Source organism: Ambystoma mexicanum, chromosome 3q (genome assembly GCF_040938575.1).
Source record: "Ambystoma mexicanum isolate Mex_15411 chromosome 3q, UKY_AmexF1_1, whole genome shotgun sequence".
Taxonomy (NCBI): Eukaryota; Metazoa; Chordata; class Amphibia; order Caudata; family Ambystomatidae; genus Ambystoma; species Ambystoma mexicanum.
The window spans coordinates 104,315,024-104,341,826 of NC_090926.1; the positions used below are offsets into that span (position 1 = coordinate 104,315,024).

Below are 26,803 nucleotides of genomic sequence, written 5' to 3' on the forward strand. Positions count from 1 at the left end.
AGCAGGGACACAAGGGAGCGGGGAGCTAACAACAGGGGAGTTGGGAGGGTGGTCAGTTTGGCAGCAAGGGATCTACAAGCAACCATGGGAGGAGACGGTGGGGAAGAGGTCACCCAATCTCAGGTAAGGAGGGGAGGGTGTCTGGACCTAGGTGTGAGGCAGTTGCCATTCCTTAAAGAAGAGGGTCTTGAGGTCCTTCCAGAACTGTAGATGTGAGGGACAAGTCTGTTGTTAATGGGGAGGAATCGCCAAAGTCTTGGAGTGTAGACAAAGAAGGCCCGTCTTGTGCTGGGCAGGAAGGAAGCTTCCTGCACCAGTAGAGTTCAAGTCTACACATGTCCTTACTTCTGGTTTATCGTAGGCCTCCAGAGATGCTGAATTTCTCAGTGCGTTAGCTTGGGGACTTCTAGGTGATAGCCTATCAAAGGGTCTATGTTAATTACCACCCTGCTGCAATATTTCATCTGACCTGACACAGCATCCATTGGAAGCAGTGGTTCCCAATGAAGCCACTGGCTTCCATAGAAGGGGATAAAACTTCCCACCGCAATCAATGTGGGGGTTTCCATGGCTGGGCCCAAATCCTTGTTTTTGGGTGAAACCCAGTTTCCAGACACTGATACCCACACAGCCCTGTCAGTGGGTCCCTAGCAACCAAGCTGGCCGTACAATGACATCAATAGATTCTGGCCAGTATAATTGTGCCAAAACCAGGCATGATTTATATTTAGAGTTCTATCTGCCACCAGGCTCGAGGAGCACACCATTCTCTAATTCAATTTAGAATCAGGAATGGCCACTGTTAAGGGCAGATCCTGACTGTTGTTTATGTTCCCTCAGGTTGTGGGCAGGACTGCATGCCACTTTCTAAATGCCATTTTGCTAGGATACAAAGCAGTTGCTGAGAGGTGTTATTGGACAGGATCAGCAGAGTAACATGTTTGCAGTATGGACTCCGGAGACAGATTTACCTGCATCCCTCTATAATAAACATTTAACATAAACATCAAGAAAGCTCAGGGTATTCTTCCCCAAGAGATGGCATTTTGTGACAGTTTCTCTCACATGAATCTTACTGAAAGAACTTGTAATATACATATTGCACAATATGAAGCCACCATGCCACTGATAATGTTGTACAGTGTTCCTTTATTAATATGTTGGCATTGTGTGCATTTAGTTCACAGATATGTGCCTCTGTTGCCTATCATTCGAAATGTCTTTCTTGTACTTTTAACATTCATATCTGTCCAAATTATTTAGTCCCCAATATTGTCTGATATTTTATACACAACAACAGGGCAGTGCGGGCATAGTTTCTTTGATTTGGGATCACTCTCCAACACATCCCATTCACTATTAATCATTCTGTGAATTTTAGAACTAAGACACCAGAAAGTACTTACAAATGTCATACAAAATCGTTTTACAGTTTGTAGTTAATTGTCCCCCTATTGAATAGTTTCCTGTTTCGCCAGGGCATACATTTTTTAATAGTTTAACTGTATTGTGGTTGTGCACCTTAAACCTCATATCACCTTGAGCGGACGCCAATCTTCAGCTCGCCTGTGATTCCCACAGGACAAACAAAGGTATTTCAGGGACACCCTTGGACTGTCTCTTATTTTGAGTGATCTGACAGGGTGTTTTGAGATCTCAGAGTGTGTTAAGCCTCTCAACAACAACCCCCCTTCCATTCAGCCAGCTTTTTCTTTCCATTAACAAGTAGGCTTGGGTGACCTTTCCAACAATGATCTCAAATCACGTATATCTTGGGTGATTTGTCAAGAAGGAACCGCGGAAGAACTTTTGGAAATGTTTGTCTGAAGTTTTTCAGAAGCTGGAGGTCCCATTAAGTCTCAGGCAGCTTTCAGAGAGGCATGGGTTTGTTACCGCGGGCAGGCTTATTGTGTTTAGGAAAGTGTAGGGATGTTTATAGTAGTTGTAGAAGAAGGGTAGAGAGGCTGGAACCCACTCCGAGAGTTAGATTTAGGGTTAGTTTTGCATACACAGCACGCTGTGACATTTTCACTGATTTACAGTTGGTAAACAACACAAGTGCAATCTCCAGAGATTTGGGGAGGATGTCTCTTGAAACCAGTGGACAACATATGGGCCATCAGGTGCAAACTGGAGGAAGAACCAGGAAGAGCTGGGAAACCTTTGGGCATATTATGGAGAGGCATGATCTCTTGATTTTGCTTAAGCGGAGCAGCAGACATTCATTCAGGGATCTGGTGTTTGACACAACATTAATGCCCATCTCTTGAAGTGAGTGGATGAGAGATGTGCCATCGATTGATACGTGGGAGTGGGAGAGGGAGGAGCAGGCAATCCCTGAATGCAGCTTGTGGGAATGTTACACTCGCCCGATTTAGCTCGGGGAGGGGGGGCAGCAGAGATTCTGCTTGGCTGCAGTCACACACACTTGGAACACCATCTAATCACTCGAACGAGAGAGGGTGGCAGGGGGAGATGTGCTGTGCATTTTCTTTTCACTCTTGCAAAAACACGTTCTGGGTGCACATCGGTGGCCAATTGTGGGAATCATGCAACACCTGTTCCACACCCTTGTCACAGTTTACTAAGGGATCCATGGACCAATACAAGAAAATGCACATGTATCGCACAATGACAATGAATATGTACAGACACCGATAGAGGAGGCTTCACTTTCAGTTCCTCCCGGCATCTCAGGGGGAGAAGAGGGATATGCGCAGATCTTATCTAATGAAGATTAGGGGAGATGCAGCACTTAAACAGCATGAGGAGACTGGACATTATATGTTTCTATCTCTGCCACCCCCATTCACTGGACCAGACAATACTGATGATGAGATTGATAATGATGATGTTGTTGAGGATGATGATTTAGAGAAATATAATGATGCATCAGAGCACCAAGACAGGACCAGCAGTGCTGATGGAAAGCACTGTTAAAGAGGTGGAATTGGGAATTACAGCACCACCGATGCAGATGATGTAGTGTTAAAAGAGCTTGCTCTTCCCTTGTATGGTTTGCAGGCTGTTTGAGAAACAGTCACCTGTTACAGATCAGAAAACAAACAACACCATTACCTGGCATTCAGAACTACACCAGCACCACCACCTCTAACACTATCAAGCCCATGTGAACCTAGCCTTCCTGCTGATAACCCACAATGAAAATCAAAAGTGTGGTATTACTTCAAAGGGAATAAACTGCAGCCAAATATGGCCACATGCTGCAAACTATTGTGGCAGGGGCAGCTTCGGCTACCACATCTATTAATGCACATATACAGTGACATCATGCACAAACATGGGGAGGAGTCAAATGATCTAAAGTGCATATTTCCCCCTAGCACCAAACAAGTATCATACCTCCTGCAATATACAAAACAAAGGGGGTTCTGGGAGTCTCTCTACCAGCACAAACAGAGCCCATTGACCTGTTCTTGGGTGGATGGCCCCTGGGAGAGTCTCAACCAAGTCTTTAGCTCACTGTCCCTTTCACAGAGAAGAAATATCCCTGCATATGAGTCTTTGTCCTGCCCAGGGGCAGTCCAGCACCGAAATGCTAGGGAATTCTCCTCTGAACAAGAGTACCAACAGCAACCCCATACACATGTTTCAGCCTTGTTGGGGCATCATCAGTGAGGTGGAGCTGTGCCTCTCTGAAAACAGTGAGCAAGGGGTCCATGTCTGGATTCCCCTGGAAACTTAGGGTGAGACCCAAAGTTACTTAATATGCACAACAAAGGAGGTTCTAGGAGTCTCTCTAACAGCACGAACACAGCCCATTGACCTGTTCTTGGGTGGATGGCCCCTGGGAGAGTCTCAACCAAGTCTTTAGCTCACTGTCCCTTTCACAGAGAAGAAATATCCCTGCATATCAGTCTTTGTCCTGCCCAGGCGCAGTCCAGCACCAAAATGCATGGCAATTCTCCTCTGAACAAGAGTACCAACAGCAACCCCATACACGTGTTTCAGCCTTGTTGGGCATCATCAGTGAGATGGAGCTGTGCCTCTCTGAGAACAGTGAGCAAGGGGTCCACATCTGGATTCCCCTGGTAACTTAGGGTGAGACCAAAAGTTACTTAATATGCAAAACAAAGGGGGTTCTGGGAGTCTCTCTACCCAATCTCCTCTATTGTAGCCTGGACTATTATTCCTGAAAATGCATCATCTGCATATATGTTTGGCACTTGGAGTAGAACACCAATCGTTACCCCCTGCACCACAGCGGCACATTGCAAAGATTCCACATTGGGCTTACGACAACTACTCCAATACAATAAAACATTACTCCATTTACAACAAAGATACTGTTTTTCTGGGAGGTTTGTGTTTTTGAGCGAATAAGCAGATTGTTGAAACGTTTTTGGGCTTTTTATCTTTTAAAAAGATATAGGAAAGGGGAAAGATACATGGTGAAAAGGGCTATGTTTCTTTCATTAGTTTACAAGGGTAAACCTCCACAGGGCATAATCACCAACCAAACAAACACTTGGACAAAGGGGAACAGAAAAATGGTTTCAGAACACAACACAAAAAAAGATACTACACAAAGGACCATCAAAAAACAGAAAATACTGCTCCAAACTCCTCAGAAGATCTAACTTACCCTCGAAAAGTAGCACCAACCATCCAACTGTGAGTCTGCTCTGTGTAACACCCTCCCCCGCAGTCTAGGAAAACCCACAAAGGAACATGAAGTGAGCTGGGCCTTATATAGGGGGACAAACTTCCTTTGTCCTTTAGGAGATTTAAGGCCTCTGATTGGCTGCATGATATCGATGAATCCCCTGAGAGAGCCCTGATTAGCTAGACAAACCTGACGAATACACTTGTTTTTTTTCACGAGATTTGTCACTCCAGATTGGACAAGACCCGTAAACCTGCCAAAAGTTCATCTGGGATTTAATCGCGCCCAAAAACCTGTCCTGTTCTCCTGGTAGTACCACATCTTATTTAACAGATTTGTCGCCTACCATAGGCTACTTGAAGAGAAGTTCGCCCAGGCCTTTCTCAGCTGAGGGTATGAATCCATCTTGACAAACGAGTGGCCATGCGGGCCAAAAATAGCAAAGCAAAAAAGGATGTATCATCTACTGGCCTACCAGGAAACCTGCCAGATTTAGATTAAATATATCACATAGCTTTAGTACTTCAAACATTATACTGGAAAACATATTCCTGGTGGCATAAATGGCTAATCTGATTGTGAAGTGGAGAGTTAGATTTCATCCCTTTCAATTTTGGCTCCTAGTGACAGTTTAGCACCACTTGAAGGGAGCCAGCCAGGACTAATGCACTGGGAGAGAGGGATTGTGGGATTCACTGGAACGTGTTCGCTTGGTTATTGTATGTGTGCCGCTGTGTCCTTCCACAGGTGTGCACATTCTGCAGAAACAGCAAACAACTGATGTTCTTCTGGTTAAACCTGAACGAGGATTTGCATGGGTCTTCACTTTCTTTTACTTCAAAGAGATGAGTGATGCAAGCCCCTCAAAGGAAGACAATTCTGGCAGAGTATATCCCACTGCTGCTCATGGCACAGCCTCACGTTGCAAGTGCCCGCGAGATACATCGGCGGTGTGGCTCCTGCACCCTCTGCCTCACTCTCCTGTAGGCCCCATGCCCTTAAACCAGAAGGGAACTGCGTCGGGTTCCTTCTGCCTCCCCACCACACTCACCTGCCTAGCCCCAAATGTCTAGAGGATCTGCCCTCATCCTGCTGCTTCCAGATGTGGAAAATAGTACAGGGTCCCTGCTGGACTCACTGTTAAAACAAACTGCACCTACAATGGCACTAAATGCCAATATCTGCACATGATGTGTGTACCAGGTATTTCATGACACTACTAGACGGGTGAAGCGACCGCCTGACATTTGATGGCAATACTTGGCATGAAGTGACTTCCTGGAAATAAGATGACAGCACCTTCACATTTCATGATAATACCTGGCAAATAGTCTGAGTACTTCAGCATAAGATGACAATACCTGGCATGTGATGTGAGCACCTGACACCTAAGGCTAATTCCTGGTATCTGAGTGTAATATCAGAGAATATGATGGAAATGCCTGCAACACAGGAAACAAAAAACACTAATCAAAACCTAAAAATGTTGACTTTGCCAACCCATTTGTAAATTGCAAAATGAATCTCACTGAAGGGTCACCACAAAGACGGATAGATCTAGGAGAGTAAATAAACAAGCAGTGACAATGCCAACAGTTTGGGATTTTGTGCAGATATGGGAAAGGTATTTGCCAGGCATTGCTGTAATGATACTAACTAGTGATTAATGGTTGCAGCTTTAAAATGGTATAGTACCTGGGCTTATGATAGTGATGGGGTAGAGAGAAAGCTGCGCTCTCGATGTGAACACTCCTGTTTTGCGCTCGTTATTTGGTCTAATGCTCTGGATATGTCTCTGCAAGGTCACAGGTGGGTAGAGGTGAACCCACACCTCTAGTAGGGAAATCCCACAACTCTAGTAGGGAAATCATGGATAGTCCTGGTTACCTTGCCATTATTGTTTATTATTCCTTCTCATACCTAAAGAGATTCTCACGCAGAGTGCAGTATTTCCAGTGACATTTTTTATTTGTTATAATGTAGATACATGGTCCATTGGTGGTCAGCCAATAGACCATGGACCTCATTACGAGGTTGGCGGTAAGGGGTTAATGGCAACGGTAAGGGTGCTGTTGCCGTTGCTGTTAACCCATTACGAGGTCCCTTAGCGGGAGCAGCTAAGGGACCAGGGAGCTAATAACGTCCCGCTATATTAGGGAGCTAATAACGGGCCCGCTATTAGCAGGCCCGTTATTAGCTCCATCCCCATTCCCATTGAGCCCTATGGGGGCTCGAATGGGAATGGGGAATGGTTCTCAGAATGGGGAGTTACCGGGTCCTCCAAGGTTGGAATGACCCGGTAAGTCCCTATTTCGGGAGCCCGGACCCGGAATGCGGTAAGGGGGTAGCCATGGTGCTAACAGCACCATGGTTACTTCCTACCTCGTAATGAGGCCCATGTGTCTGCACTATAACAAATAATAAATGTCACCGGAAATACCGCACTCAGCGTGTGAATCTCTTTATGTCTGAGAACCAATAATAAACAATAATTGTGAGTTAACCAGGACTATCCAAGATTATGATAGTGGTGCTTTGCAAATGTCTATCTAATACTTATACACATGTTGAAACTGTTGGCTTTGCTAATGCATGTTTTTTAACAGGGCTTCAATGAAGGACACGCATACTGCTTAAAAATCAAGTGGCTAAAGGCAGACATGGCTAAGACATTTCCATTACACCAGTAGCATGTTTACAACACCAATTAAGCCATTCACTCTCATCAGACTGCTTTGAGACAACCTTAGCAGGCACTTCCAGTGCATATTTTGATTTTAAGGTTTGATAAAGTGAGCTCAAAGAGATCCCAGTAGGGTGTGTTGTGGGTGGAGAGGGGTAGGAAGTTGGTTGGTATGGCCTGAGGGATTAGCACATGGCCATGGGCAGTCAAGGGGTTGGTAAATATTCAAACAACACCTTCAAGCATTGTGCCCCTCTTCATGTGCCAGTGGTGGGAGTCCATGGTTACAGGTTGTTTTGCATTTAATGCATGTTATTTGGTGTGCACGTCTTCCGCATGGAAAGTATAGCAGAGCCCTCGATTGTAGACCTTTGTGTAGAGGAGCAGGTGTACACATCATCCCTAGCTCCCGCCCTTCACCTCCGTTATATTGGAACAACAGGAGAAGAGCCCCATGTGGGACACCAGGTCAATACCGCATTGAGTGTATGAAAGACGATATTCACTCAAATAACCGTATCAAATGTACCCTTGCACTGAGAGGGTGGAAGGATGTCTGCACACACCATTAGACATCGTAGAGCTATTAGTGAAATCTGACGAGAAAAGAGTGGTGTTATGGAGGAAAGATACTGAGATGCACTGAATCGATATGCAAATGCTTAAGCATAAAGATGTAACTGAAGCAACAAGAGAAACATATAAACGAATATGAAGAAATCATATATGCAAAGAAGATTAAGTAACCTGCTGACTAATAAGTGTATATATGCTGAAATGCAAGGTAGATGAGACATATAGCAACTTGCTGCAGAAGAGAACATAACGTGGCTAGAGAGGCCATGGTGGAAAGATGGACGCCGGATTTGTGTTGAAACCAATCAATCTACCTCAGAGACAGACCACGGCTACAGAGTCAGGAGACGCTCGAAAAACAGCTTTGTGTGAGGAATAAAGAGGAGTCTATTGGCCGGGGATCAGGGATGCTATTTCAAGAAATAATTGCAAGGAACAAGGGGAGTCAAAAGCATCAGTCATGTATGTAAGAGATATTTCTTCTAGATTGAGCAAATAAAAAACATCTGCAAGAGTCAAGTATTAGACAATTAAAGATGTGGAAAACCCAATCATGATGGAGTGAGCAAGTCTCCCGAGGTCAAGAAGGGTAATGACACCCAGCTCAATTGAATCAAATAGCAGTAAATAGAAGGTCAAAATGGACAAATTAATGGTCTAATATTCAAAAGTCAAAAACAAGGGCTATTCAATAAGCCCAAACAAAGATAATGGTGTGCCTGCGCTCTGTTGAATGTCCCAAGTAATATTGTTAGTACTTACATAATATATATGTATATCTGATCCCTTAACCAATCCCTCCCTTCAATAGTTGTTACAGTTTTCCACGTCGGATGATCTCATAGGTGATGCATATCGAGGTATAACACCTTTGTATAATCAAATTTGGTTGTTAGTGCGTGTACTATTGCTTGTTGCTCGCCAGATTGCCCTACTTTATTCTATGCTAATAATAAAGTAGTTCTTGGCCATATTCTTTGAGTCTGTCCGGTTATTTGGGTCCGAGATCCTTATTGGTAATTCCATTTAGCACATGAGACGCTTCAAGGTGCTAGAGCACAGTTGCCGGTGGGGTTGATGGACTATTTATACTCCCCATTCCCCCTCTTGCACTGCAATCCATAGAATACAGCTGAGTCCCACAAGAAATTCGGTCCAGCTGTCACATAGTCACTGACATAGCAGCTATCTCTGCATCTGAATACAATGCTCTGCATGATCTAGTAATCTCTGCTAGTAATTGAATAGTCACCTAATTCTATTTACTATTCACAAGCAGCCTTTCTCCCACAGCGCTTCGCAGGTATAACAATGGCAGTAGGCACGACACAAATATCAAACAACATAACACATATGCTGTTGCTCCTTAGCTATACTTCGATGCATTAGTTTCAGGTTATAGGTGGGACAGACACGCCACCTTATAGCCAAAACTAATAAAGGCGGAGTCCATACATGCAGGGAAGCAGCTGGCCACTGCAGGCTCCTGGCCCGAGCGTTCATTCGTGCAGACTTTCCGCATTGGCTCTGAGTCTGCATTGAATGTGGGTACAGGCTGTTCACAAGCACCTGCTCCAGGAACCTCAGGCAACCACCTTCACCTTCTGCTCATACAGAAACTGTAAAACAAAAAAATCCTCTTGTATTGTTTGTGACCCAAAACAACTTGCCTTTTCCCCTCAAATCCTTTGCTGCATAATGTCCAACACTTGCTTGCGGTCCATAGCAGTCACATCTTCCATTATGCTCTGCCAATTAACATGTTGAAAGAGTTGCTTCTGACTTCATAAAATATTCGGAGAGGCATGTTTCCCATGCTTTGTAGCTTATTCGTCATCTTGCCTTCGTGCCATGCTTCCCTAACATCGGCCCTCCAGGCGTGCTTTTAAACCATGGCACGTCCCTCTTAGGCGGGGTTCATTACACAAAAAGAGGAAAACCTAATGACATAATCAGTGACACAAAGGCCATGTGTGTCTGCTTTGCATCGAGGCTTCCTTTGGGATTATTATGCCAAAACATCACAAATATAATGAGACCCAAATTCAATTCACCATTTTCAAGCAATATGGACGACAGGGGGAGGATTGGGGGTGGGGGAATTCCTCAGAATTTAGCACCCACCTTCACTTTTAACTTCCAGGGGATCGGGGGTGCTGCGTGTCATATGACTACTTTCATAACCCGCACCAATATACCATCCAAAAAATAATAGAAGCAGGACTCATTTTCAAAAGCCTCCCAAAAGTTGCCTGTAGATCTACACAGGATGGAGTAGAGGCAGGAGTGCCACAGTGATCAATTTTACACTTCCATAAAGGGCGGGTAACGTCTTAGAATACTTGCTGTTATTAGAAATCTACAGCATGTATGTATTCACAGTGTGTGTGTGTGTGTGTGTGTGTGTGTGTGTGTGTGTGGAGTGCACAATGCAGGTCTAGCCTTAGAGCACATTAACAAGGAGAGTCGAATGTATGAATGACCACTCAGGAAGCAGAGGGGGGGCTAGTTAGAGACATAGAAATAAGGCATTTTCAGCACCATTCTGAAAAAAAAAACATTGCAAAGCCGACACAATTCCAATCTAAAACCTATGCACAAATGTGTTGGCTTTGCCAATGTATGTTTTTAACAGGAATTCAGTTTATTGAACAGATGCAAGGATGCACATGGTGCTTATAAAGCAAGCAGCTGAAGGCACACTATGTTAAGACATTCTTCGTGAAGCTGTGATTTTCTTTTTTATTCTATTGCTCCTTTTTTCTCTTTTTCCTTCTTTCTTTTTCTTTTCATCACAGTTTACATTTGAATGTCATTGCTAAAAAATGTTTTACAATTTGAATGCAATAAATAAGTTAAGACATTTTTATTACACCAGGAGCTCCTTTACAAGGGCAAATAAGCCATAAACTCTCAGAGGGCTACTTAGAAATTACACTGGCAGATTTTTTATAGTTCCAGGTTCTGTGGTATTGCATGATAAGAGGTATATCAGGAGGGTGTTTTTTCGGTGGGTTAGGGCAGGACTAGCATAGTCATGCACAGTCAATGGGTGGGTAAACGGCCAAACAACACTTACAGACCCCCTGTCCCTTCTCACATCCAGTGACCTTCCTAGCTGCACTCCATGGTAATTGCTTTGGCTTATAGGAGGCACTAAGGCACCGTCTAATAGGCAACCTCGAAAGGGCAAGGCAAGGAGATGTCTCATGCAGGAAAAGGGGCTTTTGGCTATCCTACCAAGATATTTGGTGGAAGGTGGGAGGAACTGATTGGAAGAGAACTCGGGTTCATTTGGGTCTGTGAATGAGCTTGTGCACCATAGCAAGCAATATGCATTTGTATTTTTCCTCTTCGGACCGTGTTTAATAGCTGTTGGATATACTGCTATGAAAAACGGGCCGAATAAAAAATAAATATATATATGTACATATTTGAATAGTTACTGGTAGTTGCCCAATTTGGAAGATGCCTCAATTCTAAGCTGTGTGGTATGCTTTGTAATGCTTGTTTCCTATCAAGACAGTTCAGTGCGTTGGAGGCGGCGTCCTGCCCGTTTGAATTCTATTTTGCCAGCCCCGCTGACCTGCACAAATCTTTCTTCTTCCAGAGCCAGGCCGAAGCCCACTACAAAGGCAACCGTCATGCCCGGCGGGTGAAGGGCATCGAAGCTGCCAAAACCCGACAGAAGGATCCAGGTGACAAAAGCACCTCTGTTGCTAGCCCTACGTCCAGCGTGAGCGAGGGTGACTTCGATAGGATAGGTGAGTACTCTCCTGATCACTATCCTGACAACCCCCGCTCATGCCCAGGTGAACCCGCCTGCTGGCCTAGAACTAGATGAGCACAGAACAGCTAGTTTTCACATTCCGCCACCCGCCACCATGCATAGGGTGAACAATTGGCTATTAGAAACCATCCAAAAGCCTTCTGAACAGAATGGAGACCAACAACTGATCACTGAAAAACAGAACCCCCAGTGATTGGCAGATGCCGAAGCCTCGGCGATTACAGTTGGGTAGCTGGGTCTAAAAGATGGGTGACCATTATTTTGAGAAACTCTGCCCCTTTTTCCTTCACTCCTATCTCACCCTTCTCACATAGGGCCAAACGTAATGATCCTAGTCGGTCTCTGCCCTTTTTGTGTTGTCTGCAAATGTCTCCCATCTGTCTGATGGCAGTGTATGCCCGTTACCAACTTATTTACTTGGATGCCCCTGGGCGGGAAGCTTATTATTCTGCAGAGGTTCACCCTTGTGCCAAAGGTTATTCGCAAAGCCTTATTGGATGCAGTCAGAATCATGCACTTTGCAGAGCGAGAGAACTAGATCGGCCAAAGGCCGAGTGGCGATAGTGGGTCCAGTGGGAAGGAGGTACGCCTATGTTCTCCTTTCCCCTGCTTCTGCATCGTACCTCTGAAACTTGGAGGGGAAGAGGGGGTTTTGACTGACCCCCAAATCCCAGCACCATGGGCTTTGGCCCTGGGTCTCTCGACCAGAGGGAAAGCCTTTTTTCCCCGCTGAATCCTCTCTGTTGAAGTGTGTGGCAAACGATATATGGTGCATGGTTTGCCACCAAGGTCCGTGTGCAGAAGGCAACATTGCTCTAGCATGAGGTTCTGCAGGCTCTAGGCTCCAAGTGCATCAATATGGGGTTTGACCTCTTGATTCCTTCATCTTGCATCTTCTGCTACCGGGATCGACACACCAGGACACAGAACAAAGGTCAAACGAGAAAGAGAACTTGATCTTATCTCATGAATTTACGCAGGTCACAAGCCCAATTCTCATGGTGCAGGATGTCACCTCTGTGCCCCCTCCAATGCTTTGACAGCCATCTGAGTTGGCACAACATGACCCAGAATATGATTAGGCAGGTTCCAATGCCGGAGAGAGATTTGTTTTCATGTATGCAGGTTCCGGGCCCAGGTTCCTCGATCGGGGCTCCTGGCATCTTGCTTCTCTGCTACACTCGATTTAGGTTCACAGCCTGGCAAAGCTGTGCACAAAGGATGCAACTGGGCAGCATTCTTGCAGGAATGTTGTTTTCCTTGGCCAGAGCGGGCAGTTGGTGAGCCCAGGGTCCAGGACATGAGAGAAACCACTTCCCTGCCCTTCCCAACGGTGATGCCAACAGGCAAAGAGCTATTTTTCCTTTGTAGCTCATAACTTAAATGTGCTTAATTGTGTATTTGTATCAATTAAGCTTATGCTGTAGGAGAACAACAAAACAAAACAAAACAAAACAAAACAAAACAAAACAAATTAATCCTAACCTCTGACACTGCTCTGGGCCACCCTCCAGACCATCGTTCTTCGCCTGCCAAGTCATTACAGAAGGGGAAAGGCCATATGAAAATTAGGCTTGGTCCCACCCCAAAAGTGGCAGTCCAGCTCGAAGGTCTAGGTCACATGCCTTTTGCATGAGACCCCAAGCATCCCCAGACATGTTTCGGCCTTGTTGGCCTTCATTAGTGCGGAGCACAACAAGACAACTTAGGTTTGAAACAGTGGCATTGCCCTAAAAATATCAAACTGCCCACATTCCCCATTTTGCGACGTTGGCAAGTTCGAGATGTAACGTGACAAGTTCGTATCCAAGTTTGAAAATGTCCCTCTTTCGGAATGAAAACATTAGCAATTCAGTAGTGACTGCAAAGAATATGACTCTAAACATAAAAAACATGTTATCATACTGATAACCTCGGGTATTCTTTGGCACAAAGGTTGTTGTGGCACAAGATTGTACATAAATCCGTAAACCTGTCAGGAATGTGATATGCCACTCCCTGTTTTCCGCTTTTACCGATTTTGACACATAAATACAGTTAGAGATTAATCTTCTTTCTGTCTGTGTTTATTTGTAAAAACCGAATAATTCAGAAAGGCAGGTCTTTCTGCCAGGCCCCCCATGCTGTCAGTAATGCAAGGCAGGCCCTTGGCATTGCAGAATGGCAGCACAGAGATACATTTTGCGTGAAAAATTGTTTTGAACTCTGTTAGTGTGCTGACAACATGTGTATTAGGTCAGCAGCAGTCACAGGAACCAACAGTCATTTGCTGTAAAAGTGGTGCTGGCATTGGTGTGGTCGAACCCAGCTCCATTTCTGTACTTTATATGTGACTGTGTGTTCTTTTAGTAAATGCATTATTTTAATTTGCATGAATAGAGAAAAATACTGGTTGCAATTGCAAATAATCTTTTTACAAGACAAATAATAAATGTGGATGAATACAGATAAAATGGCCAAAATGTAAATGAACATAAATACAGGCGGAAATTACAAAAAATGTTTGCAACAAAACCTATAAGCAAGCAGGGATCAATCAAAAAATGGAAACAGCCCAGGTGTACAGCCAGAGACACAGGGGAGATCATTTTTGCTGCCAAACGTAATTTGACTGCGGGACCTGCTACGTTTGCACTGAGGCTTAGCCACGTCCCCGCCGCCAAATGTTCGTCATTTGCACTGCGGGGTGTCATCGTAATAGGCAAAAGGCGGTGTACAAATACGGGGTGGCTCTATCAATGTGTCAATAATGAGGTGCATCACCTGGGCGGTGTGCACGGGAGCGGGTCACTTGACCACAGAAACGTTTCTACGTTAAAGGGTATTGAATCCCGAATTTCTTAAAAAAAAAAAAAAAACAGCAGCCCTTGGGTTGTCCCCCCTGCAGTGAGAGGAAGGGGTGACATGCAACCCCCTCCCGAAAACTAAAAAGAGGAGGCGGGATCGGAAGTGTAAAAAAAGGAGTCGTGGAATGATGAACAAGGAAATTGCGACTGTAATCCTTGTGCACACAATGCCTGTCTTTTGCCTTTCTTTTTTTAAATTGTATTGTTCATTTACAACTCCAAGTGCAGGATCAGGATTCGAACCTGCGTTACGCCGCTTTGTCTTGTTTCTAAGACAAACGCGGTGCCCCCGAGCTATCCTTCCGCCTGGCTTCAATGAGCGCTTTCCCAGTCCAATCCGAATGTATTCGGAAGAGCATTCTGGGCCTTGCTCAGCACGTCTCGTCGCCTGGCCTCGGACACTGCTTCTGGGCTGCAGTAGCACTCTGGCTGGAGCATCCCAAGCATGGGCCCTCAGAGAGCAGATCTGTGCGCTGTGCTTTCCTCTCTAGCAACCCCTGAAAAAGGCCTGCCGAGGACCCTGGCTCTCAGCCCTGTCAGCCCATTCTGCCTTAGTCCCTGGGAACGCAGGCCAATTAAGCACATCTAACAAGTGTTGTAATGTTTTGGCAGTTTTTCCCTTCTGCATACAAACACCAGCCCTGTTGCAAGCAACTATTTTTATCAAGCCGGGCAGCCACCGGGGAACCAATAATGTAGGAGACGACGGCTCTGCCAGCCGCTCAACCTCCATTAATAGCTCACATGCAGAACACATCTCCTGTGAGGCTCCAGCCCTAGTATGCTTAGTACCTGAAGATGTATTCATTCCTTCATACATGCATTCTTTCATCCACAGTGCACTAGCTTGCGTCAAGTCGGTGTGATCTTTAATCCCCCCAGAAAGGGATGCCGGGAGCACTAATGGCAGTGTAGGGGATTCTGGGGAAGATGCCCCAAACGTTTCTGGGTACAGACCCTTGCACGAGAAAGACAGGGAAGAGGGCATCGGGCCAAGGCCTCTGTGAGATGCTGTTGTTGGATGGTGGAGACTAACAGACATGGTAGTCCTGGGGCAGGGTTTGGAATTGGCAATGATTGTGACGGCCAGGGATACTGGCCATGGGTTTTATACTCCTGGGGGATATGCAGTGGTTCCCTTCCTTAACACCAAATGAACAGTGGTAAGTTTGGTTTTGCCAAATGGATCACTGGAGTAAAACATCCATATTTGCCGCGACCAAACATACAACATTGAAATGTGTGTAGATGGAGCTACATAGAGCCGTCCTGGGGATGCCGATCCTTGGGTGGAGATTTGCACACAGGCAGCTTTTGGGGTGCACACTGCCCGTAGTTGTGACCCGGAGAAGCATGGTTAGCCTATGCCAGAGGCTGAACAGAATGTGGTGATTTGGGCACTGGCTGACTGGGAGCGACTGGGTTCTGGAAAGTGTTTCCTTGGGGCAGAGGTTAACAGGAATCTCTGACAGGACCTCAAGTTGCCAAGATCCAGGAGCTGCTAGTTGCCTGCCCCACAGTTCCCCCAAAGCCCTGCACCTTTGAATTCTGCTGCACATGCGCACCCGACATCTTCTGGACAAAATCCGTTGAAAGGCATTTGATGCTACCAAAGGCTATTCATCCTCCAATCTCCAGAAGTGTCCTCTCCTGCTGATGTGGGTGACACTGCCACGCCTCCTAGGCCCTGCGGAAACCCAAAGGGCTGGTGCCCAGTGCAACCCATTCAGCATTTCAAAAATGTGCCTGTAGTAAATAGTTTTTGTTCTACACAAACTCCTACATGAAAAGAGAGGGACAAGAGGGAGTAAACTCAAGCAATGTAGACAACCAGGACTAGAACCACAACTGAACATTGGCAAACATTGGGACGGAAACAGTGCTAAACCACTCCCACACAGAATCCTTATCTTTCTAGTGTAAGCTAATGGGGATTTTGTTTTTCAGGTGTAGGCAGTGGAAAACAATGGTGTTTGGATTGGGCAGAAATTAATGCCAATGTGCTATGGGTGTGATAGTTTGTTAATATTTTGAAGATCTGCCAAAATTCGAATGCATAAACAAGCAGAATAATTACATTTTGGGTAATATATATATGGTGAAAGTCAAGGACCCAAAGAGGGCGGCCAGAGGGTAGGAGGAAATCAGGACAGAAGTGTCACAATAAGAAGGATGTCTGTCTTACTGGCATTGAGCCAGAGATTGCTGACCGCACACAATGCCTGGATGGCGCTCAGACAATCGGAGGTAAAAAAGGAGAAGGCAAAGAAATTAGTGAAGGGAAAATTCCGGAAAGCTGTTTGTCATTAACATAACACTGGAAATGAGAAAATAAAAAGGACATCAGCTGAGCCAGAGGGGTGAAAAAGATATTGAAGAGTCACAAGCATAGAATAGAACCCTGGGGTACGCTGCAAGTAGAGAGTGGGGTGGTACAGTAGAAATGACCCACTTGCAGCTGGGAATGGCAGTTAGTAAGGAAAACAGGTCAGCCAGTCCAGTGCCCGGTCCATGATGCTATGTATAAAAGGCAGAGGACAGATCAAATAGCACTATAATAACTATACATACACTATTTTACTGTATGTGGCCACTGGCCACAATCGCCACAATACAATTAAACTATATAACAAGTACGTACAATACATCCTAAACTCCCTGAAATCCAAATGATGTCGGTGGACACCAAAGGAGACCGTGGACTGGGAGGCACTTGCACACCAAGGCAAAGGACACATCAAAGTGCACTATCCTCCTACTATCATAAATACCATATTCCCTTCAATTATATCATTCCACCATATTACAAATACGGTATACTCCCCCTATAGTACCTATAATAACTATACGCATATACTGCATGTGGCCAGTGGCCTACAGCTGTGCCCCCAAGAATCTGGCCACTGGCCACAACCACGATACAATTAAGCCATAGAACAAATATGTACAATACACCTTCAAATAACAAGACTCGCACTAAACCCCCTACAATCCAAATGATGTCGGCGGACACAAAAAGTGTCAGCGGACTGGACGGCACCTGCACACTTCTTTTCACCTATAAAAACAGCTCCATGTCAACTTCATTCCTCTCCCCCACCCTTTCGGCCACCAAATAACTCCAAATGTGTTTTCCATAATTTTTTCTCACTGCGCTGTTTGCAGTCAGCAACGATGTCCGTGGACTCAGTGGCACCCACAAACCTTTGTTTCACCTATAAAAACAGCTCCACGTCAACTTTGTTCCACTCCCACACCCTTTTCAGACCTTATTTCAGCCACCAAATACCCCAAAATGTGTTTTCTAGACTTTTTTCTCAGTGCGCTGTTCGCGGCGATGTCCGCGGACTTGGTGGCACCTGCAAACCCTTTGTTCAGCTATTAAAACAGCGCTGTGTCAACTGTATTCCACTCCCCCACCCTTTCGAGACCTTATTTGGGCCACCAAATAACCCCAAATGTGTTTTCCACACTTTTTCCTCACTGCTCTATCCGCGGACACTGGCCTTTGTCCGCGAATACAACATGGTGACCGTTTACAAAAATATGACGCAGCTCATGTTTTCCACCATCCAATCAGTGGGCGCATGCAATGTCTGCGGACGTCACGCCAGCCTTTGACTGGCCGCGGAACACAAATCAGGAAATGAGTCCGTGGACCGGAATCCAGATATTTTTAGCTCAAACAGTGCGAAAGTTATAAGCCAACCCAAAAAGTGCTCTTTCTACCAATTGAGAAACTTAACCATAACTACAGGGCCACTACCGTAGACCCTGTAATATATATATATACGCGTAACTTTGTCCTCTGTGCCCATTGCATGCTGTGTCATGCAAATAAATATGTTCCAAGGAATTCTTTTTTTTCCCATGCATGTAAGTCTGTATGCATGCATATACAGCAAAGGTATACAATAATAGTATACAATATTGACACCATTGGAAGTATAGACAATTAAGGGTACAGTTAGAAGAATTTGGGGAGATGGCATACAGAGAGTTCGAGAAGGGGTTACAGGTGAAGGAGGGAAGGGCGGATCCAGCTGGGCAGTGGAGGTTCTGCAGCTGTGCTACCCCTGGGTCTGTATTTCTGTGAGTTTCCCCAAGACTCTAGCCTCCTAACCTCACTGTTCAGTCCCTGGGTCTGCATCAGCGACCCCCTCACTTGTGATCCTCTGGTGTGACAGAGCAAGCCAGTGCGCCCCTCTTCAGTCCCACCTAGAAGCCCCCAAAGGTGACAGATCACTATGTATATCCTGCCTACCTATTTGTAGGCCAATGTTTACGACATTTGCAAGAGTAATGCTGGCATTCTTTTTGTTTTTCTTGTTTTTCTTGTTTTCTCTCGAACTTCACATTTCTAGTTACATTCATTTTGATTTTCAATACATATTTGTTTTGTGAGGACAATGCTTCTTACAAGAAACACGGTGCAAGAGGGAATACAATCCCTGGCAGCAGAACATTCCTATTCTAATGCAAGGGGATGCAAACTGATAGGTGGAAACATGCAATGTGCCGCGCGACTATGTAACAGATTCACATCCTGTATGTGGAGCAGCCATTTTGTGGCTAGTCAGTGGGCTTGAGATGGGCTGCCAGTCATGCTGGTCTCAAGAGGGTGGATGCTTATTCTGAGCGGGTTAGGGGGCACATTGTGTGGCATGAGAAAGGAGGGCGTTATTGGAGGGGAATAATTGGATGTACGGTGGGCTTATTCTGCAGGTTTCTCCCGTCGGTGGACTAGCCGTCATTCATGCATGTTTTAATCAGCTCAAGTGGACAACTGTGTGTTTTTGTGGTGGATCAAGGAGCTTTGGTAGAGCTGTGTGTTGATTAAAGGCTCAGTCCTAAATGAGGGAGCATCTGGTCAGAAATTAAGTGCTTGATGCTTGAGCTGTGTTGTGAAGGTTCCTAGTGTGGAGACTGATAGGATTGTAACAGCAGGATATACTGGCACTAGGAGGGAGTGCGGCAGTTCAAAACTGTGATTCCTCAAAAGAGCAGTATTACATCCAAATTCTAACGGTCGTTGCTGCAGGGCGGGATTGTGGTGCATTCCTAGGCCCCAATAGTATAACGGGGGGAGGGGAGTCACTGTGTGAGGGTCACCAATTAAAATTAGCCGTTCAAGTTTCAGAACATTTCATTGGCCCATTATTCCAACTAAAAAGAAAGCTTTACATATTGTGCAAGTCTAGTATGATTTGCCGGCCAGCCTTGATCAATAGGGAGTGTTGCCTGCCATTTAAAATGGCGTCCTAGACCCCCTTCTCCTGGCTAACATACTTCCGATAAAATGGTGCATAGGGTGGGGCAGCTCAAGGCGTTTTCCTAGACCTAGTGCCGTATCCACAGGCAGGGAGGCAGGACTTCTGGTTGGCGTTGCTTCGCGATCCATTGTCCCCATTGTAGTGTGGGCAGCAGGGTCAGAGCCAGCCATAAAATGTTAGGGTGCTGGATGACAGTTTTACCCGTTAGTCTCCTAAACCCCATCTTCCTCTGAGCCCAGGAGGCAATTAAAAATGCCTTTGCCCCATGAGATGCATCTTTCAACCCAATTCAAAGCATGTACCAGGCGCACTGCCCGTGCCCAGATCTTAGTGCCTTGCCATGGTTTGCCATTGCAGCTCTGCGCTATTTCATCGCGCCTACAGGAGAGCCTGAAACGGGAGAGCAGGCCCCTCTGCGAAGGCAAGGAAGAACGCCGGTCTAGAAGACGGGACATTTAAACTCGCTTCCTCTTTCTTCTGAGCAGTATTTGGATCTCACGTGGTGTGACATCACACGCTTCTCTCTGCTTCTAGGTGTCTACACATGCATCCATTTCTCAGTTATTGCGCCCACCTGTGCGTCCTCCAGCTATTGTATTCGTAGTCCTATACATATGGCTGTCCTTCAGCCCATGTGTGCCCACACAAGTGCCAGATTTGGCACACATATGAGACAATTGGCTTGTGTCAACTTGTAGGCCTATGAGTGTGAGTGTGTGTGTGTTTGTGTAAAAGGGTCATGTTCACGTGTATCTGGCCTTGAGCTGGAGTGTTGTTCCTGCCTGTGTGTGCCTGGACCTGTGATTGTTTCAGAAGGTGTATGTATCAACATACCTTCATCAATGTTCTTATGTATTTGCATTGACATTAAGCCTGTTCGTTGCATTTGTCTAAAGGGCACGTTCTCTCTCGAGGTCATGAGCACCACGACTTGGACAGGCCTGGTTTTCCTGATCTCGGAATTCTGTGTAGAGACAGCAGGTCTCATCTGAAAGCAACCATCGTGCCTACAGGGGAAAACTAACAGGGACATATGGACTGCTAATGCCGCCACCGGGGCCAGGGATTCTGTGGATTATCTATGTGATTAAGCGATCGGATTTCCCTGGTCATTACGCCTACTTCAAGCAATGCAGAAGGGACCAGCTGCAGCAGGCGCATGCCTTGCAACGTGACATGTGAACATGTAAACAAGGAATGCACTGAACTGGGCCTTTTCTTCCAAGCAATGCAGAACTGACCAGGCGCAGACAGTGCATACCTTTGCAATGTGACATGTAAACAAGGAATACACTGCCCTGGACCTTTTCTTCCAAGCAATGCAGAACTGACCAGCCGCAGCAGATGCATGCCTTGCAATGTGACATGTAAACATGTAAACAAGGAATGCACTGCCTGGGTCTTTTCTTCGAAGCAATTCAGAAATGACCAGCCGCAGCAGGTGCATGCCTTACAACGTGACATGTAAATATGTAAACAAGGAATACACTGAACTGGACCTTTTCTTCCAAGCAATGCAGAACTGACCAGCCGCAGACAGTGCATATCTTTGCAATGTGACATGTAAACATGTAAACAAGGAATGCACTGCCCTGGGCCATTTCATCCAAGCAATGCAGAAATGACCAGCCGCAGACGGTGCATGCATTTGCAATGTGACATGTAAACATGTAAACAAGCAATGCGCTGCCCTGGGCCTTTTCTTCCAAGCAATGCAGAAATGACCAGCCGCAGTTGGTGCATGACTTTGCAATGTGACATATAAACATATAAAGAAGCAATGCACTGCCCTGGGCCTTTTCTTCCAAGCAATGCAGAAATAATGACCAGCCGCAGACGGTGCATGCCTTTGCAATGTGACATGTAAACATGTAAACTAGGAATGCACTGCCCTGGGCCTTTTCTTCCAAGCAATGCGGACATGACCAGCCACAGCAGGCGCATGCCTTGCAAAGTTACATGTAAATATGTTAACAAGGAATGCACTGCCCTGAGCCTTTTCTTCCAAGCAATGCAGAAATTACCAGCTGCAGACGGTGCATGCATTTGCAATGTGACATGTAAACATGTAAGCTAGGAATGCACTGCCCTGGGCCTTTTCTTCCAAGTAATGCAGAAATGACCAGCCGCAGCAGGCGCATGCCTTGCAACGTGACATGTAAACATGTAAACTAGGAATGCACTGCCCTGGTCCTTTTCTTCATTTCATTCCTGGTAATAATTGAGATGTTTGATTTTGAAGGGTCAATCCCCTTTACCTAATCCCTCTTCCAAAGGACGTGGGACTAATGCGAGCATAAGCGCTAAAACGAGGCTAATATTTGCACCTCACCATTCATGTCTTTTCGAGACACATTCTGTTGCACCTCTGTCTCATTTTGGAGAAAGTGTGTGGCAAATGGTGTTTTTTTTAAAGTTCTTTTGGCTGGTAATATTGGTCGAAGCTACCAGCTGCATACTGTACAAAGTTTTCAAAGTCTCTCACACAGGCCCACAAAACTGTACCACATTGGCCTTTCGGGACGGCACTCCAGTCGAAGCACTATTGCCGGTGGGATCGAGTGCAGCTGGATACAGGGAAACAGTAAAAGATAGTTCTGGTAGGGGGCATAGGGCAGACCTTTGTTGCAATGGTCTTTCAAGCATGCCAAGTGTTGCTAGATTTGGCACTAATGTCTGCAACTGTGGTTCCCTATTCTTCGTATGCCTGTAATGGGGGAGGGGGCGGCGCTTTCAGTGGGGCGGGGGGCTGGGATTGCATGGCATTTAGGATTGCGGACGATCTTTCTGGGGAGCACGCTAATCAATAGCTCTACTCTTTAGAAGGGATTCATGGGCACAGAATGTACAAGCCTCAGCAGGATGAAGTTATTTTCTTTCACAGTAAAAGTAGGTATCATCATAGGCAGTGCAGACAGTGTTACTTTTCCGACAAAAATTTAAAACAAGAGTGTCCTCATAAAAAAGGGCAAAACACTAGTGGGTACAGATTCCCTAACACTATCCCATATAGGGTACGCCGTCCATAAATTGGACGTTTGTTTTTGGCAGATGTTTTTACCCAAAAATGTTTGCTGAAAAAACTCATTGAAAAATATGTGGGGTGAAGGCTGGTAAGGGCACACAAGAGGTAGAGGGGGGATCAGACAATAGGCAATAAATAAAAGGGGGGCTGGGTGAGGGAACCCCTCAAATAAAATAAAACAAATTCAATGACTTTTCTTGGCCAAACAATTTGGTGAAAAACTCTGTGAAAAACAAATGGGGTTGAATGAAGATAGAGCCTCCCCATATAGAGCAACACATGTGTAAGTCCCCAGGAGCATATGGCTTTCAGCAGAGCATGCCATAGGAGTGGGCAGTTGTCGGACAGATAAGCCTAACCATAAACATGCAACAGGAACTTGAATGGAAGCTCACCATAGAAACACTCAAACCAATGTTTGCAAGATGGGGCACCTCAAATACAGATTTATTTGCAACAAGTACAAAGCATAATATGCCACAACCTTGCCTGGAGGTACCATAAGGAGAGTGGTCCTTAGGCAACGCCCTATGGCATATTAACTGACTCGTAGTGCCCCTCACCTCCAGACACCTCCTATCCACAAAATAGTGTTAAAACTCAAAAACAAACTCGTGACCCTAATACTGGTTGCACCAACATGGGCAAAAGAAGTGTAGTGCCCACACAGTCTGTGCATTGCAGTAGAAGCTCTGGTCAAACTAACCCCAATGCATGCGTTGCTCACACAACAGCATCAACAATGAACTCACCCAGACCCACAAAGTTTCACTTTGACAGCCTGGCTACTGAGGTCATTGAATTCGGGGACTTAAAACTCCCACCAAGGTGAATTAAAATTCTAAAAGAAGCATGCAAATCTAACACTTGCATCGTCTTTTAAAATGAGCCACTCTTAAGCCCTTCATGAATCTAACATTGCACTGTGTGCTAACTTAAAATTATCCTTATCTGCATTGTAACAATAATTCAGGTATCACACTTTAGAACACATCTGCCTCCTCCCTTTTGGAGAACTACCAACCCCCAGTTATGCCAGTGTCAAAACTCATGTGCCACTAGGTTAGGGTCCAATTGCCCTGTAATCATTAGGTGGATTCACTTAATTACTCTCAATGAACTTAAAAGTCAAGGGAGATCTATCCAGCCTGGGGGGCGGGAGGGCAGTGTAGGTAGACCACGCACCAAACTCCGCACACACCCAGATATCCTCTTATGATCAGGTAGCGCCAAGCTGCTCTGCATAGGTGAAAGACAAGGTTACATTAATATGCTTCTATACTGTGTCCGGTCACCACAGTAGTACAGTAGTAGTATCCGAGCACCTAGGCTTGCACCTGGGGAGGTGTATTGTGCCTCCAACAGTCTGCAGGAGGAAAGAAAATGAGCAAAGAGAAGATAAGAGAATGGGAAAGTAGGAAATAAATGCTACAAGCACGGAGAGGGAGGGTGGGATGCAGCAGGGGAGGAATGTTTTGTGAGAGCATGGGTGCACGTCAGTGATTTTAGAGAAGAACAAATTGCAGATGAGTGGAAACGAGAGCAACCCCAAAGTGTATTTTATGAAGCAAACTATTGAACATTCCTGCAACACAGTAGGCTTAATTCATGCAGTTGCCATTAACCAAGACAGATTCACAGGTGGGACAAACAGTTTCAAGAACATGTTTTCTGCTATTCCTTCAGCTGACCCGCCATTGCACTCAAATACTGTCACCTACTCTATGCAAAGCTTGTGGCAGATCTAAACAGATTCACAAGCCCTCAAAGATAAGCATTTCTTACCTAGTGAGAGTCTTTCTGATAAATGTGTCTGTTTAGAGTCACATAGTCCCGAACAGATTCCTCATGCTGGTATAACAGAAAACACATTGCTCTTGCAATAACACCACTGGCTCTCAGTCTAGAGACATCCAACAATCAGTGGGTGTAGGAACCCTTTGTGGGAACCTGCACACATAGGACAGAGATAGTATGACATAAACATGTCTACTTTTACTTTATTAAAACAACTTCGACTAATCTGGCCCATCCATTAGATGGGAACTCTAAATAGATAAAAACACCAGAAAGACTATTAAGGGGTAAATAATGTTTGTCATAGATCTCATGTCCAGAGAAATCAAAAGAATGTAATTAAGGACAAACATAAAAAATGAATAAACAACCAAATAGAAAAGACAAGTGTGTGTTCATATCATATAACTGTATTGTCTTTAATAATAAAAAAAATAAAGAAAAACTGGCACAGTATATTGTGGAGAGCAGGTCTGGGTGCAATATTGGATGAACCATCTCTTATTTAAGAGACCTTGCAATTTATGTAGCACCAAATGAATATTCTCATTGCATCGGTTTTCTTCGATGTTGACATTTTTCCCCTGGGCAAGATAAGAGGTAATAGTGAGGAGGAAGACTACCAAGGAATCCCATGAATTCCTAGATGCTGTGGCATAGCTCCTCAGAAGACCAAGCTGATTTTCCAAGGCATTGTATTAAGCACTGAGAAAACAGGACCCAGTATTCTAGAATAGCCACAGGATGGCCACTTAGCTATCAATGGCACAAGGTACAACAGTGGCCACCTTTCTGGGGATTGTTCTTTCCAGTGGCAAGAAAGATGGCACACCAGTCAACAGGGGAGAACGGTGAGCCACATGCTTGCAGGATGGAATGTTGCAGAGAGCTCAATAGCCATCTCTACACTTGCCACCTTATTCTTTGCATTAATGGCAGTGAACATACTGTGAAAATAGCCATTTGATGTACTATTCCCAGTACTCAAATATGCTTATTTGTTAACACTGTAGTATATTGTCTGTAGGAACTGTCCTCCTTCAATGTGTCCATAATTTACCTCACCACCTGAGAGCGCCCTGCACACCGGGACCACTCCTGCCACTGTTACTAGTCCCGTGTAATGTATTTCTGTTAGAAGTGGTAACCCTGTTTCACCAATATATGCAAAACTTGCAAAACAATAAATAAAAAAATAAAGCTACACCAACGTGCATGCGTGTGCATAAACATGCAGACACACACAAAAAATGCAGACACACAAATGCACACATGCCTACAAACATGCACAGACACTCAACTTCCCCCCACACACCTTAATTTTAGATACGAAATAGAAAAGGCTGATCAAAGCTGCTGTCCGGCAAAGTCCATGTTGCTGCTTCTATCATAACGCATACTTGATGTATAGGACTGCTCTTCCGTGAGTACTCAGTGTATGCAGAGTCTGATGGCATTCCCATCCTCATCCCCAATGGAGATGAATGACACTCAGATGGATCAAAAAATATGGAAAACAAAGCAAACAGTCACAAATATCTGGAAGGCCGTGGGTATGGAGGCTGACAGTCTTCCTACCGAGAAACTGTGAGATTCTGTCTGTAATTGTGTGAGTTTGTGAATCTGAGAGATTGTCTGCATTTCCGTGAATCTGTGAGTCTGGGAGATTATAGTTCTGTAAATTTGTGAGCCTGAGAAATGCCCTCTCTGTGGTGTGTACATGAGTGTGGGGGGGGGGTGGTGTGATCCTGCTTATACTCCTGCCGGTATGGGAATGTGCTGGATGGTGTGTCTACGAATGTTGCAACACGAGTATGTGGGATTATGTGTGTAAGTTTGTATGTGCTGCAAATGTACGTGTGTGGGTGTGTGGCCTCTGCTTGTGAGAACCCTTCTATCAGTGGATGCAGTTATTTTATTGTCTGTGTCCACGTGGGAGTGTCTGTTAATTTCTGTCTGTGAGTCTAAGCATATACTCAAGGTTTTATCTCCGACTGTTTATGCCTTTGTGAGTGTGCGGGAAGGTATCTGTTAACATATGTAAGTGCAAGGCTTCCTGTTCATGTAATGAGAGCAGGGGTAGCTGTTGACGTCTGTGCGTGCAGATGGCCATGTTCATGTCTATGAGAGTAGGTGTAGCTGTAAACATCTGTGAGAGCACCGGGTCCTGTTTATATATATGAGAG

At 45.2% G+C, this 26,803-nt stretch overlaps 1 protein-coding gene across 11 annotated transcripts in view; it reads left to right on the forward strand.

Annotated features, from left to right (window-relative positions):
• Positions 1-26,803, forward strand: part of ZNF385A (zinc finger protein 385A) — a 529,518-nt gene that overhangs the window by 406,216 nt on the left and 96,499 nt on the right. For all 11 annotated transcript variants that reach the window (XM_069653221.1, XM_069653222.1, XM_069653220.1 and 8 more), the window contains one exon: positions 11,497-11,650. In XM_069653221.1, the coding sequence (XP_069509322.1) occupies positions 11,497-11,650 (154 nt within the window). The remainder of the gene's footprint in view (positions 1-11,496; positions 11,651-26,803) is intronic.